At 41.1% G+C, this 16,915-nt stretch overlaps 1 protein-coding gene across 2 annotated transcripts in view; it reads left to right on the forward strand.

The window, feature by feature from the left end:
• The window catches only part of ATP8A2 (ATPase phospholipid transporting 8A2), a 316,393-nt gene that overhangs the window by 211,619 nt on the left and 87,859 nt on the right, over positions 1–16,915 (forward strand). For both annotated transcript variants that reach the window (XM_068422488.1, XM_068422495.1), the window contains one exon: positions 3,813–3,920. In XM_068422488.1, the coding sequence (XP_068278589.1) occupies positions 3,813–3,920 (108 nt within the window). The remainder of the gene's footprint in view (positions 1–3,812; positions 3,921–16,915) is intronic.

Consider the following 16,915-nt stretch of genomic DNA (forward strand, 5'->3'; position numbering starts at 1 on the left):
GGAGAATGAACTCGTAGATCACACAATATGTGTGATGGAAAAGGGCAGCCTGTCAGAAGTGGGAAGAGAACACTATAAGTATATTGCCAACATCTCTAAGTATTTAAAATTGAGAAAATTTTGCATGAAATCAACATAGTACTGTAATTGCTTAAGGAAATAGATCAAGAACATCATCTTTGTACTCTGTAGCTCCTTTAAAAATTAATGCAATAGGGAATGAAACGTGTCTGCCCACAGATAAACAACTGGGCTTTGAAAACATCTTTGAAGCTAGTAAAAAGCACTAGTTACTTCACATTGGATGAGATTTTTTTTCCTAGATTTGAGTCATTTACTTGTTATGAGTGAGTGCTCTGTTACTGGTAGGTGTCAGAATCTGGCAGGGCAGTGACCTCCAAAGAATATGGGGAGTAGGAGGCTCCTGTGTTGATGAACCTTCAACACCTTTCTCCCCTTCTTTCCCCCAGCCCCTCTGAAACACTAATCTTTTGATTTTTGATGGAGTCCCTGTTTCTCCACACCTGTGAGATACCTTATGGGAATCTAGTTTTCGTGCCATACTGAGACACTCTGCCTTCAAGAGCAAGCTGTTTTGAGGACTCTCATGTTTTTATTTTACTGGTTTCTTGGAGGGGCTTGGCTTAAATCTTGTAACCTCATTGCTTCTGTTAGTTAAAAAATGTTTTCTTTCATTCCTCACAGAGGAGGTCTGCACTGGAGGCAAGTGAGCCTGTTTAGATCCTGTTATGTTGTGAAGTAGTTGAATCTTCATCCTCTCTACCCTTCCCTGTGTAATTGGTATCTTCTCAGTTACTTGGGGATAATAATCATCCCCTCTTTTCTAAATTTTATTTTAAAAGATACCATAATGTTTAGTAGATCTGAGTGTTGTTTAACACTGGGATTTTATAGAGAAATTACTGTTATGCACAGAAAAGTCGGCGTGTTTAGGATCAACTTTTTTCCTATATACACTTCTAATTCCTGTCTCATTGCTTGGACCAGTGACTGTTGTCATCTTGGAATCTGATGTTGGTTACAATTATTGTTTCAGCTGTGAGTGAATCAACACACAGAGAATCTTAAGGTTACTTGAAGAGTATTAAATGTACAACATTGAGTTAAGCCTCTTCTCTATCATCAAGTGTATTGGTTACATGCAATTTGTTCTTGAGAGTGAGAGGCACACGGCCACTTGGGAGCACATGATGGGTTCAGCTGAAAGCTTTAAATAAATAATACAGATTCAAAGTGGTTGGGAGCCTGGTATATTCAGTAGGTAGTGTGGAAAGAAAGGCTTTGGTAAAAGTGGTAACATGATGCATGACAAAATCCGCACACTGGAGCTGTGTGGAGCAGCTTCGTGTTACATGCTGTGTACCTGGAACACTGCAGTAGGCTTTTTCCCAAATGCTTACAGCTTTCTTCACTGTTTTACCACACTGTAGACTATTTCAGATAAATAGGACGCACAGGATAGCTGTACAGTGTATCTCATTTTTACGTGACAGCACCTCAATTTCTTTTTTCTGACTGTTATTCATTTAACGCATCTGGTGGACTCGCTTCTGCTTTTCACGTGAATCCTCAGGGGGTAAATGATGGAGATCAGTGGAGAATCAATAGTGCTAAGTTGGTGGGGTGAGTGTATAAGGAACACTTTCAAGAAGGGCAAGGAGGGCTTTTCCTGAAAGCAGAAGCTCTTTTAAAGGTAGAGAAGCAATTCAGGTGGGTACAAGGCTGAGATGATTGGGACAACCATGAGAAGATAAAGACAACATAAAATGAGCAAAGTCTTTGCTGAGCTGGAAAGGGCAAGATGAAGAGCTGCAAAACTTGAAAACAGTCGTACCAGCAGACTGGAAAGAAAAACAGGAGGGAGAACAAAAAAAAGTGAAGATGTCATTTCACTAGCATAAATACACCTCCTACAAAATAAGAGTACGTCTTAAATTGTTTTTCCTGATTGTCTTTCTTTCCTGTGTTTAATCATAAAGTCTGTAGGAATTTGCAGCTTGGAAGCATCAGTCCAAGCTATCCTGAGCCTTCTGTCCACTTGTTTGGAAGGAAGGCTGTGGCTCAAGAGAACATGTCATGTCCTTTTGCGAAAGCAGTTCTAGTGCTGTTCTGCCATTGCATGGGACTGACTTTTCTTAAAGATGAATTCTTGCAGCAGCCTCACAGTACTTGTTCTTTGGGAAGCTGAGCACTAGAGTTGCTCACTGTGGCAGGGCTTTGTTTTAGTCAGAATCTTGAAACGAATTGTCCCTAGTTTTCAGAAAAGCAAGTAGACTGAAAGGATAAAATCCTTCCCTTCCTCCAAGCGTTCTAAAAAAAAAAAATCCTTCCCATCTCTTTGTTTTATTCACATTAAAACTGAATGAAACCCAGGTCAGATTTCCTGAGTGAAACAGTAAATACCAAAATTTGAAAACACATCTTCCTGCCCACTGTGCCTCTCCAGGAAGGGGGGCCTACCCAATGTCCTGCTCATTAGCCCAGCAACTTTTAGGGTTGAACAAAATTCCAGCTTTCTGAAAGTGCCCAGAAGAGTGTTCTTTCCATTGCCTCTGACATTTTACTGTATGAATGCTTCTACTGTAAGGCAGCCTCCAGTTGCTCCCAGCTATCTGCCAGTCTACACTGGTGCTGCAGACTCCTCATTTGTTTGTTTTTACTGCCTGTGCTGGAGAAAGCTTTCCTTTCTGAGGATGCTCATTGCTTCCAGAGGAGGAGCAATCTCCTCTTCCTTCCAGAAGTTTGTGTCTGTCTCACAGTGGGCAGAACACAATACTCAGTTAGACACTTATTTGGTTCTCAGACGTACTGTTCAAAAAGTCAACAAATACAATCATCAGATAGAAAGTATAAAACTGAACAAACACACAGTGTCCACCACAGCAACCAGTGTGTGAATTCTTTCCCATGTTCCTAAACCCATATGTAATTAGTAATTAAGATTTATGCAGGTACTTCTCTGAATTGGAGCCAAAGTCATCAGCCACAGGAGCTGTTGGCATCCAAAAAACCTGGAGCCAATAATGAGCTCAGTTGCTTGTTATAACTGAAATTACTGATTCCATCCACTGCAGTGTAAAAGTAAAACAGCTTAAATCATCCTGAACGGCAAAATAGTTTGGGTGTGTAGGAAAAATGACTTTCTTTAATGCAACTGAAACAAAGTCTGTGCTGGACATGGTCACTTTAATACTACTTTTATTTACTTTTAGTGAGCATATAGACTGAAGAACCAGTAAAGATGTAAACTCCATTGCATATCTGTAAATCACTTAGGACAACTTTAAAAGATAAAAAACAAAGCTGATCAGTAGATGTGGATTGTGGTAGTGTATTGCACAGCACTGAATCTTCTTCCATGAAGGGTATGCAAGTGGTGCGCATGGCTCGTGTGCATACACACTGCTGTAAGGGATTTGTCCATATGAACTTTAACCTGAGCCTTTGAAAATGTCTACCTTGATGTATGTGTTGAACCTGGCATGTGCATGACAGGAAGCAGGAGCTAGATGAGAGAAATCAGAGTTCCAAGGAAAATCTGATGAGTTTTTGAAGCTCCAAGTAAGACAGATTGGCTGAGAAGACTCTCTGTCTGCCCTGTCGTGAAGCGAAGATTAAAGAGGAGAACTGGTTTATGCTGTTTGCACAACCTGTGCTACTGGCCTGAAACCAGGTGTGGTAGACAGGCCTGAGTGAGACGGACAGAGACCTGAACAGAGAAATATCTATAGGTTAGGTGGATGGAGGAAATGCCCTGTGTTGACTCTCCTTCTTTCCCTACTCCTTGACAGTTCAGTCACTTGGCCGTCTGGGGAAGCATGCTGCTCTGGCTGGTGTTCTTCGGTGTCTACTCAGCCATCTGGCCCACGTTCCCCATCGCACCAGACATGCTGGGGCAGGTTAGTACAAACGCTCGTCCGCATGGTAAGCTGCTCATCACGGTGCCCCGCCGTCGCCAGCGCTGCTGCGTGCTGCTTCCTGAACACTCACACAATGCTTGGGAAGGAATTGTGCTCTTGTAACAGCGCTTGTACTTCATTTTAACCTTTGTTTTTAATCTCTGCATTCATTTAGCCCTGTCTCCTTATTAGAAGAGCTATTTTTCTACCCAAAAGTGATGTTGTATGTGATTATGTGCACTGTGGATACTCTATGATAATTCTCAGTTCTCTTGGATAGCAGTGAGACTGACTCTTGCATTAGTGCTTTCCTAATAAGTCTTTGTGTTTGACAAAATGCCAGGTAGAAATCTAGTTTATTTGGTTTGGGGTTTTGTTTTTTTATCATGGGTTCTTTCTCTTCCATACATCTTGCTTTCATATTGTTCCTTTTTTGCTGCATTCCTTTAAAATAAACCAGAATATACTTGAGAATAGGATGAGATGGTCAGAAGCAGAAGTGAAGCTGATATGTTATTGGTCCCTTTATAATATTAGAGGAATTTTGAATGTGTTCCTTCAGTGTCAGCTGAGTTCCAGGTGGTGAAATTTTCCCTTTGGTGTCGTTATTTCAACCCATGGTGAGAAGATTGAGTCATGAGCCTGTCAAAATCACTCAAGAGCCCTGTGCGTTTTTAAAATAGGGTATTACCATGAACAATGAAGGACTTAATAAATGTATGGTAAAAAGTTATTCTGTAGAAGTGGAACTGCTGTCAAAATGACTAGCAAAAGGTATTTTGTAGTAAGTTTAGAGTTTTCTTTAATGCAAAAATGCTCTTTATGATACAGAAAGAAAAGCAAACTAATAATTTTAACAAAGAATCTAAGCATATTTACCTTAGGTCATCCTTGTGTACTAGAAAATAATAATTAAAAAACCCAAGTATTGGCAAGCCAGTTAGAGATTTTCGAGGGTACTCTCTTGTTTGTACTCCAAAAGAGCAGTTGGGCCTGGTTTGGTTACTGTTCTGACCTAATACGTATTTTATTATCTTGTGCTAAAACACTGGGGATAACGGAGGCTATGGTAGATTTTCATGGACAGCTTTTTACAGCAGAGAGTGACAGCTGACAGGCTGGGATCAGCAAGCAAGTGACTGACAGACAAAGCCTCAGTCCTCTGATAGTATTTCATGTTGGTCTTTGTTTCACAGCACATACAGCATCAGTAGCTCTAGTTCACATTTTCATATACCAAGCAGAAATTTGACTTGAGTATCATGCAGAGCCACGAACTACGTGTCCTCCACAGCAGACTTGTAGTGCTGCCATTAACATGTCAGCCTTCTAAAACACAAACAATAAGGTGAGCTGTTCCTTCAGACAAGAAGGGTTAGACTATCAGATTTGGCTTGGTGTTGCATTTTTTTTAAAAGTAGCTCCCTCTTTTTTTAATTGCAACTTCAACAAAATTCATATTGTGTTGGTCATTAACATTGGCTCCGACATAAACCACAGGTTTCAGAATAAAAGCTTCATGTTAATAAGATTTTGGTTTTTCTTGAATATGTTTTTAGAAAGTGTTTCTATTTAAACTTTGGTTTTATGCTCTGGTTTTCTGATGTTATTACTTGAGAAGTGGTACTAATATATTGCTGAGATGACAGTAATCTAAGGTACTTTCTTTTTTTTAATGGAGAACACATTTACTTTGATGGAGTGTCTAATCCAGTACTTGTGGAGCTGTGTCCCTAGGTCAGTAATCATCAATCAAATACGTTAAGGATTGTTCACCGTTCTAGAAAGATACTTTTTGAATACAAGCAGTCAGAAATAATCTGTTGTATGGCTTTCAGTGGCAGAGGGAGTGAGGGACGAACAATACCATTCCATCACAGTTTTCTTGTATTTTTGAGAGAAGGGGCAGCAGTGGAAGAGAGTGGATTTTTTGTTTCTTTTATCCTTTTTTAAAATCAAGGAAGGCTTCCAAGGTAAAGGGAGCTTGCTTGCCACCTGCATTAACTTATACAAAGTCTCTTGAGTAATCAGTTGCTGTCATAAAACCAGCTCATGGTGAAATGAGCTGGGATAGTGCTAGGCTCCAGTCAGTAAAATAAATTGCCTTGCTGCTTCCCAGACTTAAGCTATTCCTTTACTCTTGCTATCTATCTTCTTTTCTGCATTTACAAGTAATCAAGATATCTTAAAAGCAAAATGAGGCAGTGAAAAGCTTACCTTGTTTTGGTTTTAAATCTTGCTAGTGTGTTTATCTTCGAATAAACTGAACTTCAGAATGTTTTGGATCCTCATATTATGCAAATCCAATAGCAGTTGAAGGGAGCTGTTTTTAACTGTAATACTCACCTAGCGTCTGTGCCAGCCAGGACTTTGTGCCATCAGTAGAAGGCATAGGAGGTGCAAAACATTTTATTCCTTCCATTCATCAAATGTCAGCATGGAGCCTTGCAGACTTTTAAGTATGTGAAAAGGTACTTTGTTTCTGCTGGGATTTATTAAACCATTTACACTAAGTATTCTTTCTCTTGCCTGTTATACCTTGAGCATTCTCACAGGGAAAATAATACCATTTTTCTTCCTCCTTGAGGGAAAAGGGAAGCAACTTAGTTATTCTCTGCTGTCAAAGACTCAACATATTTCTTCTGTTTCCACTACAGTGTTCATAATAGAATACATGTAACATAATAAGACAAAGCTGTGATAAAAATCTCAATAGTCCTTAATAGAAGTTTTCCAGTAGTTTGACATGTGGTACTTTGGAAGTAAACTCTGGGTGTTTTGGGGGAACCTTTTCAGACACACAAATAATATTTTCCTTTAATAGTATCAGAAGCAATAATGTAAGACCAAGGAGGCCCTCTGATAGCTCTCTTGACTTTCCTGAATATTTGTATTTTTTTAAGAGAAGTTCTTTTTGTGTTTGCAGAATGCAGTGACATTGAGAAAAGTCAGTGACTGTTTTTTTTGTCTTGCCTTTGGAGCCAGGATATGTGGATAGGAGCTGACTGTTTTTTTGAATGAGCACTTCCAGATGACAGGATTTTGTACAATATGTAAATTCTTTCCCACCTTCCAGTAGTTATGACTTCCCACCACAGATTGTGGGAAACAAGTAGATGCCTATGTTTTTAAAAAGTGCTACTCAGTTTGATACTCATTAATTAAGAGGTGGTACAGAAATGTGCCTTTTTAATTATCCTTTTCCTGAACTTTTGGGGCCTGTGGCTCGTAACCCAGTGGTATTTTGTTGACCAGCACATTAGCCATAGTCCTGCCTTCATGCAGTCTTGGGTATTCTGTTTGCCTGGGGGATGGCGATTTGGTGCCCCGAAGGGAACAGTGAGCAATAACATTTGTGCTCATTTCTTGCGTATGTCATACAGGTGATGTGAGTGAAATGCTGCTCATATTCTCTTCTTGCATGGATTTCTTCATAGGAATTGTAGCATACTTTAGGTTTAATGGGAATAAAATGACACTGTATGGGATCAAAGTCTGTGTGCAGGTATTCCCACCCATGCACATACCTAGATACCTATACCTGAAAGCATGTGTATACAGTGTAAGAGGATGTTATGTACATGAAAGTGATCATGCTTTGAGTCTTGATTCGGGCATTATCCAAGATGAAGCACAACAGATATCTTCCTTCCCCACCCCAAGCTAAAATACTGCATTTTTAGTGCTTTAAGGGAGAGTGGGGGTGACAGGCAAGGGGTGTTCCCATCAGCCCTCTGAAGCATCTGTTATTGGTTGTGGATGAAGAAGGGACTACTGTTGAGCAGTGACTTTTTTTTGTCTCTGCCTCATTAGTTGTTGTTACCATTAAGGAAAAAACACAATCCAAATAATTGTTGTAACGCCAACTCTGCTTCTGCATAGTGGAAACAGCTACATGTAAGAGCCACTCTCATGCTTTCACAGCTCTAATGGCAGGCTTGCTTTTTGCTTCCTAGTGCTGCCCACATCCTTGACAGAAGATACTTCTTTTTTTTCCAGCTAAACTGTCAAATTCTTGCTAGGTTATTTGTCTACTTACATAAAGACTTCAAGGAAGCTGAGCATCAGCTTTAGCTGGATTAAGGATGCTTTTAAAAAGATCCCAGTAATCGAGCTCTCTGGTTGATCCCATGTAATGTGGCAGTAGCAGGGCTTATTCATATTAATGATTTGTCAAGAAAACATCTCTCTTTTAGCAAAGCTTCCTGTTCTTCTCTGTGTATGCCATTAGCAAGGCAAGTTAGCCTTTGCTATTGCACTAGGTCACTGGCTTTTGAGGGTGGGAGGGTCTGATCTAGAGGGTCTGGTGGGCTCTGGTTGCACGGCCAGTTCCTTAGCTGGCCTTCAGTCTGAAGCTCTCTTAAATCTTGCTGATTCAGTTATTGCCGAAGCGTGTGAGAAACCTATGTGGTTTGTAAGACTTGGAAACAACACAAAACAAAACCAAAAAATCCTGGAGGCAAGATAATCATCATCATTGTAACATAATAAACAGGTTTCATGTTACTTCTCTTGCAAATCCACTCTGAAATACTGACAGCTTAATGTACATTTTCATGTTTTCCAGAATATTTTTGCCTTTCTCTCTACATTTGAAGCTTTTTTCCAGAGGTCTCAGCTGTTGTTCTTTCTGGCTTCTCATATTTCCGCAGTTTGGTGCTAGTTAGAAAATCGGCTGTTCTGATTGTGGTTTGTTTGTCTGCAATCGGTTGCACATTACATTGTGGTGTCAATGTTTTGGTCGGTGGAAATGCTTCATCCAGTTGTTAAGCACAAATCAGACTTTTCCTGCAGACTGAGGTCCTTAATGCCTGATCGTGTTTGTTTTTATTATTATGCACAGCGGTCTCCATGGCATTTGATGTGGTTTTGGAACTTTTTCTGCAGTTTTGGACTAGGCTCTGAGCAGACAAATTAGACTAATGAAGCATGCATATATTTTTAAGCATCTGTTGAAGGAGTGGGTTGGTTGTTTTTATGAGCCACACATGGCTTTCAGAAATGAATCTTTCACTTCTAGATTCCTGGCGTTGTGTTGTTCTATATCATACACCAAAAAGACAAAAAAAATTGAGATAAATGAAAATAAATATTTTAAAATGTGATTCTGTGATTCTGTAATAACTTCTGAATGTTAAACTAGTAGATTAAATGTGCTTATTTTCTGGAAGGTAACCCCCAAAACATGCCACTTCACCTGTTTGGCAACTCTGCACTGAATTTTTCCTAAATATTTCTTAAAGATATGCCAAATTTACTTCACTTTGGAAGTTATTTACTAAAGGTTTTAAAGTAGGACTGTATATGCATCTGTGCCCAGCACTGTGCTGATATTTCCTATATAGAGCCATTTGAAAGTAGGGTTAAGCCATAAGCATAAAAACTCATTCTGGTTTGGAAACTGGCAGTGCAGAGCGAGGTGGTCAGCTGGCCTCCAGGCTCCTCTGAAGTCTTTATGTGCCACCTTTGCTTCGGTCCTTATTCCTGCCCAGCAGAAGAACTGTGGCTGGCAGGCTGGTGTGTTAGATGGGGGAGCGATAGGAAAGTGAGTGGAGATAAATGGTTACCTGCAGGTTGGACAGATGGTGCACAGGGTGTCAGCTGGTTTTCCTTCAGTGTTGCGGTGTAAGCTGGACGCTAGCCACGCTGTCTGGCCGACGTCTGTTTGGAGATCAGGTAGCCTTAACAAGTTTAAAAGCTGCTCAGTTGCTTGAATAGAAATACAGTGCACACACAGAACATTCACACTTCTGCGTGACTGGCAGATTATCCAGATTTATTGATTTTGGAGTGGGCTATAGCGGTATCCGGGAGCAAGCTCCTTCACTCAGGATAGAATTATCATTCCATGGTAATGGACTGTGCTTCTAAAATTGCATCTTTTTTCAATTTGGAGTCCGGGGTTGCTCAATGTCCTTCAAAATTTCTCTAAATCACTTGTTCATGTATTTAAAAGTAGCAAAGCCTTGTTGCGTGCTCATGGAAAGATGTTTGGAAGATATCCTATTTAGTATTTTCTTAATTAGAATCAGCTGGCTTTTAAATTTAGAAAAGCAGCTACTGTATTGTACCAGAGGCAATGTGTATTAATACTCATGTCTACAGAAAAAGTCTGTGTTTTGAGTCACGTTGACGAGCAAGGACAAACTAAGAACGTATGACTTGCTATACTGGATCAGAGCATTTCTAATGTGTGATCTGCATTTGAAACTTCAGGAGGAAAACCAAACAGCTTTGCAGTGTGGGTTTGTCACGTAGAACAAGAGTTTGTGTGCATCTCACTAAAAGAAAAAGCTTTTTTTTCTGTTAGATGGCATAAGTGGAGAGTAGCCAAACAGTTTTTATGCCTCTTGCGAAGCGTTCAGCCTCTGCGGCATCTTTTGCAGGTCAACTTTGTAAGCTGGGTGCTACGTGGGGGATGGGTAGGGTGGGCTGGAGGGCAACATGAGAGGCTTCGTAGCCAAGAAATTTGGGACTGCCTTGGCACGTGTTCACTTTTCAGCACTCCAGTATGTGGTGGTTGTACATGGGAACCAGGCAGTGTGAAGGCATTGAGGAATATCCTCGTCCTTCGTGGAGTTTATTGCCTAAATGGTCTGGCATGATGAGGATGGGCAGGAGAGAGAGGACATGAATGTAGAGAGATCAATATACTGCTGTCCCCATAATGTCTAGGACACAAAGGAAGAAAGGTGGTAGGGTGACTGTGTATGTAAGATGGTTTTTAGAAGAGCGTTTAAGCTCGTAGCAATGAAGCTGTGGCTCCTTTAGAAACTAAGAGGAGCAGCAGATGGGATCTGTTTCAGAGGGCAGGAGGTGACTGTCTGTGAGTTGGAATTAGTGGGTTTATAGCTTGCTTTGGTCACACTTAAGTTGCTTTGTTTCCTGATGGATGCGGGAAAGCCAAGATAGCAGATATTTGGGGTTTGATTGGGATGTTGTTTTTCCCTTCATTCCTTGGGGACAGGAGGGTCATGTTATGTTTTTATTTGAATTTACTTATTTTAAAGGGGTTTTGGTTGTGGGGGATTTTTGGTTTGTTTAGCTGAATTTGTGCTCCATGCCACTGTTTCTTTCCTGCGCTGGTTGGATTGCATTTTTGTAAGAGACAAGCATAACTATTTTGTCTGGGTAAATATTTGCAGATCAATTTGAAACATACCTTTATCCCCTTTCCTCCCTACGGTATACGTTTTGTGAGATCATTTTTTCCCAATTGTATTATGTCAAAATTTGATCCAAAAAGCCCCGAGGAGTGGAAATGATCTCTCTTGTATTGTTCTAAGGCAAACATGGGTACACAGGCTTCAGGAGTATCAAGGCTGGAAGGAGCGCAGCCCTCCCAGGTACCCTGCCCGCTGACGTGGGTCAGCGGTGCGGTCTGTCCCCTATGGCTTTCCTGTTAACTCAGCTGCTGGCGGCAGCAATGGTATCTCGTGCTGCTTCTGTATCAGTGGATGTGGCCAACAAAAAGCAATTGTAATCTGAATGCTGTAAGTTTTGGCAGTGCCTTTGGGTGTCTGAGCGGGAAGTCAGACTGCCCCTATTTGGCTTGTAGAGTGTAATTTGTCATTTGGTATGTGTATCACTTGAGCTGGTATTTCTGTACCAGTAACCTTGTCAGAAGGCATAGGAAGGAGACTCTGGAAAAGAATAAGTGTTAAACAGTGGTCCTAAGCAGATACACACTTATGCTTCCAGAGAGCTGTATTTTCTTTAGAGTAGTACAGGATTCGGTAGGACTGATAGGAAACAAGGGCAGAGAATAATACAGGTATTGTCCATAATGTAATGCCTGAAGTGTGAAGGAGCCACTCGTGATTAGATGTGCCACTCTTGGTCTCTGTAGCATGAAACCCAGCAACGGCACCTCTCAGTAGCTTGATGTTGGGAAGCGAGTTGCTTCCACCACTTGACAGTCTCTTGTCAAGTGTCTTGCAGGGCTTCGTCTTGCAGCACTGGACACATCTCCTTTTTCTGGCATATGACTGAAGGCAATTTGGTGCTTACTGTAGAGTCAACAGGCCAACACAGAGAAAGCTTGGACAGTAGTGTTGTCATGCATGAGAAAAGACAAGTGAGTATGAACATCCTTTCTCTATAGCATGCAGTGCTTTTTGGAGGATGCTGGGGGAGGAGAATGAAGGATTCAGTGCAGCGCCTGAACTGTAGAATAAATTTTAGAATTGACCCAAAACGGCTTTTTTGTTTTCGGTAAATCAGCCCAAATTCATGGTGTCAAACAGTATTTCTCATTTCTCTGAAGGTACTTCTTACCACTTCTTACCCTGTTCAGCAACTGGGAGATGCCAATTCATTTCAAAGAAATGAACCAGAACAATATTATCTGCAATCTTATTTCCTTCCTCTCATTCTCTGAATTGATGGACTCATTTAGATTGAAATGGTGTGTTGGGATCATTTTTCATTTTCAGATGGTTTCTGGGAAGGAAGAGGATGAACACCTGCCAGCCATGAGTGCGACCTGTAATAGTCTGTGAGCTGCACCCAGTACTGAGCCAGAGGTGAAGCTGAGGGAGTGGGATTCTTGTTTGGAGAGAGGGCAAGGAATATAAAGGGTAAAATGAAGAAACATTGGCTTTCAAAGTTTACACACCATACTCAATTCATTGTTTGCCATTGTATGGGCATGTAAAATACTAGAAGAGAAGATAATGTGGTTAGCAGAGTGTAATTTTAGACTCTACAAAAAATGACTATCACCTTTGCAAGGGCTTCTCTTGTGCAATATTTTGGAGTAAGCATCTGTTTTAGTAAACATCTACAGGGTGTTATTTTAGTATTTATTAGTCCTGTCTGTATCTATGCAAGCCATTGCTTGCAGTGTGTTATCCAACAGTGTATATACATACAGTAGAAGAGCCAGTGTTTGGCATTTCATTTTCACATGTGGAAGAAATATTCTTGTTATGGGGTTCTGAGAGAATTTGTGAGAGATGTACCAAAAAGGGATATTTTTAGGCTATTTCTATTTCAGAGAAGCATGAAAAGTAATCACTTCAAGCTTTGCTTCAACAGAAGCTGCATTCAGGGAAGGCTTTTCCAAATTCAAGTGAAGTTTCTCCACTCTAATGATACAGAAGTCAGATAAGTGATGGTGAATTTCTTCAAGCTTTGCTTCAACAGAAGCTGCATTCAGGGAAGGCTTTTCCAAATTCAAGTGAAGTTTCTCCACTCTAATGATACAGAAGTCAGATAAAGTGATGGTGAATTTCTTCAGTAGTGTTATACAGCTGACTTTCATTGTGCTTTTATAAAATTGGATGCCAATATAAAAAGAAATTTTAAAAAATGGAGGAGGGAGAAGTGAGCATATGGAGTAACAAGACAGGTATCTGGTGGGGAGAAGAACAATAAAAAGTAAGGCTCTGTTAAACAGTTTTCCTTAGGTGCTTATAAAAAGTGCTGTTGTCATTTGGGGTTAGGCAAAATCTCATTGAGCTGATGGGTCTCACCACTACTGTTCGTTCAGAATATATGTGAAGAGCAGTTGAACTCCGGAATCGCTGGCATCTTCACACAGACCATAAGATGTGTGAAAAGCCAACCGCAAAATCCAATGTGTTTTCCAAGGACCCAATGAACATTTAGTGACAAGTGTATTTGATTTTGGCTGTGTGTAAGGGAGAAAATATTACTGAAGGGCGTGGAATTCTATTGAAAAGTTGGAAATGGCCAGAGAGAGAACTGAGGGAGCTTTTAAGTGAAATTACTGGCTGGGTTTAGAGCTGGGGCTGTGAAGGGTAGGTGTGTTCGGGTCTTTTGATGTTAGAAGTCAGAAAAAGAAGTGTATCATGCTTTTCCTGTGCAAGCAAGCAGAATTGTTTTAAAGCAATATATAGTCTCCATCAGCTTCTAATGAAAGCGGCCTGCAAGGACTCAGATTTAGACAAGTGCTGGCTGTCACAAGCAAGACAAAGTAAATGGCAACCTGTAGTGGATCTGGATACTGGGATTTATTTCAGAATCAGAGAGATCAGCACTCTTAACCTACTCAATTATTCTCATCTGCTTTCTCCTACCATAGCATTATGTTTCACAGAATCACAGAACGGTTGGGGTTGGAAGGGACCTCTGGAGATCGTCTAGTCCAACCGCCTGCCAAAGCAGGTTCACGTAGAGCATGTTGCACAGGGTTGCATCCAGGTGGGTTTTGAATATCTTAGGGCTCAACTGCCCTTCCCTGCAGGGAGGTCACTGCTGGCCTGGGAAAGCTGGGCAGAGAATTGGGTCATTCCTGTGGTGCCACTGCTGACAGTGTTGACCACCCAAAAGTGTTACTGGTCAAGGTCCCTGGCCATTCCCCAGCATTCATCTCTATGCATGTCCCTGTTCTCTGGGATCTTCTGCCACTTCCAGGATCTTCCCTGCAGCCAGCATCTTCACTTTCTTCTTTCCAGACCCTCTCCCCCATTTTTTCCAAGACAATCAATTGTTTTCACGGACCAGTATTTTTGTCGTGGAGCTCCAAGTCCCTGGTTTTCCTCTTCTAAATAGTGTGTATGCAGAAGCACAACATATAATCAGCCTTTTAATTGGGGGTAATGTCTCATATCTCTTTATTAGTCAGAGGATTCAGGACATGCCACTTCTGTTTAGTCTAAATGTTATCAAAATTTACAGCCAGCCTTGTACCAGCTGCAGCTAGAGAAGGCCTCTGCTTGACAGTTCAAAATTTCAGTTTTGGACATTCAAAGATGCACACACACCCTCCCCCAGTTGATTGCTGCCTTCACACTTCAAGCTACTTTCTGTAATGGGCTGTCAACCAATTTTGTATGTATTGGCTTCTGATGTGGTATATGTGGAAGAGAGTTGACATGAGCCTCAAAATCAATCTTACGTTCTCCAGCAGGAGTAAATTTTTCAGGAGAGGCTCATCTTGGGATGCTCCTTTGAACTCCTCCCATCCCAGAGTGCCTGCCTGTTCTGTGATTGTAGTGAGTAGCTGTGTCTCACACAGTCAATCCTACTGATTTTATTGGAACTACTTAAGTAGTTTCTATTTGTGGGGGTTGCAAATGCAGGTCCATAGAATTTGTTGTGCTCAAGTCCTGGAATACATCAATTTCTTGTTGAAATATTCTTGAGGATCTTGTTAGTCTTGTTTAGGGGAAGGAAAATCCTTTCCATCAATCAGCCTAACTGGATAGATACGGTCTTGTGGGAACTTCATAAGAGAATACTCTTCCCAGAAAGCCAAACTGCTGTGTGCCAAGCAATCTGTTTTTTTCCCATAGATCTAGGGGTTTAGAGTGTTGCTGAAATGTTCTTGTCCATGATGTTTGTGAAGAGCTGATGGAACAAATGTATTTATCATTAAAGGTTTAGTTCCTTTTCTCCCATGCTCTTCTGGTAGAAGTATACAGCTCTTGTTCTAAGGCTTTCAAGCCTCGTGTAATATGCACAGTGTGTGAGATACACCCATTGTACAGGGTGATGATAGAGGGGAGAATGGGCTTTGTTAGTCACATGAGTGTGAATATTTGGAGAAATATTTTTGTGCTATCTCTGACATACCACGTGGGAAATGCTGCATCAGTCTGGTTAGTGGCATAACAGGAGTTTCCTGTATGGGACATGACCGTGCAGCGCCTGCAGGGCTTGCCGGTGTTGAGACCTCCTGTGCTGTGGGTGCAGAATTGCAGAATGCTGAGAGCAGAAATGGACTGGAGACCTATGTAGGAAAGATTTACTAAATATAGCATGTGAACATTAACAGCTGGAGATCTGTTGTAGCATCAGCTGCTCTCATCTGTTGCATCAAAGCTCTTTCCAAGGTTGGGTCTTTTGTAAGTGATTAAGCTGGAAGCTCGTTGCTAAACTGACAAACTTGGATTGAACAGAGGAAATAAGTTCAAGTTAACCTTCTGGATACTCATTAAGGGGATCCTGGGCTTTCCATAAAGTAGGCTGTAAGCAGATATGTACAAGTTTATCAGCTCAAATGGGAGACACAATGCGTCTGCAATTACTTTTTACACCAGAGTCACTTTAGATACTGCTTTAAGACAGACTACAAGAGGGGTTGTGTGAGAGAAAGAAATGTCAAGAGGGGCAAAGAGAAACAAGAGCTGTGGAGGACATTGTCTGAGTTAAATTATGCTCATTAATTCAATTTGAGGCAGGAATGTGTGTAAATAAACCCTGGCAGCTGCAGCAGCTCTCATTTCTGCAGGGCTTTGGCAGGAATGCAGGGGCCAATGGACATGAAATCATGGTGCTCTTTGAGAAATTGCAGGCAGACAGCTCTGCAGTCGGGAGAAAGAACAATCCAAGATTTACTGAAAAGACGTAATCACTTTAAGCAGACTTTAAGAGTGTGGAGTTTCAGACATGCAGATTTGGAGGTGAAATTAGTGCAGACAAAAACTAAGTCATTCAAAAACCATGGGGCTTACCTAATTCTCCTGGGTTACTGGCATTATTCACGTTCCAAATGTCCAGCCTCAAAATGGAGCATGAGAATTGTAGCCGTACCATTCAGTGTCTTCAGAGTAACCTGAGCCTGGGTTTTCACAAGCAATTGTCTATAGGTAGTGTAACTGTTTGTGCTATGTACAGAAAGTCAGATGTACTGGCCACATGAAGTAAACTGGCTTGTGTCTTGAGGAGTTTGATTTTTTGGTCCTCTTCCTGATACTGGATCCCCACGAGTGCCTGTAAGAGCCACAGTCCTAGAATTGCTGCCCTCCCCCATGCTCCCAAATATTCAGAGGACAGATATCACGATGGGTGCTGCAGAGCTGAGGATGGGAGAGGGGCATTTCTGCTACAGTTAACAAGTGAGGGATGGATTCTCAGATCAGTGGATTTTTCAGTTGTGGTTTTTTAGCAGTAGCAGTTGCTATTTGTCTGAAAGTGATTTGAATCTGAGCTTGGTATATCAATGTTATATAAAAAATAAATTTTAAAAAAAGTGAACAGCCCCTGACCAAAGAAGAATGCCTGGTTTTGCTGGCTTTAATCTAGAA

This window comes from Nyctibius grandis, chromosome 2 (assembly GCF_013368605.1).
Source record: "Nyctibius grandis isolate bNycGra1 chromosome 2, bNycGra1.pri, whole genome shotgun sequence".
Classification (NCBI taxonomy): domain Eukaryota; kingdom Metazoa; phylum Chordata; class Aves; order Nyctibiiformes; family Nyctibiidae; genus Nyctibius; species Nyctibius grandis.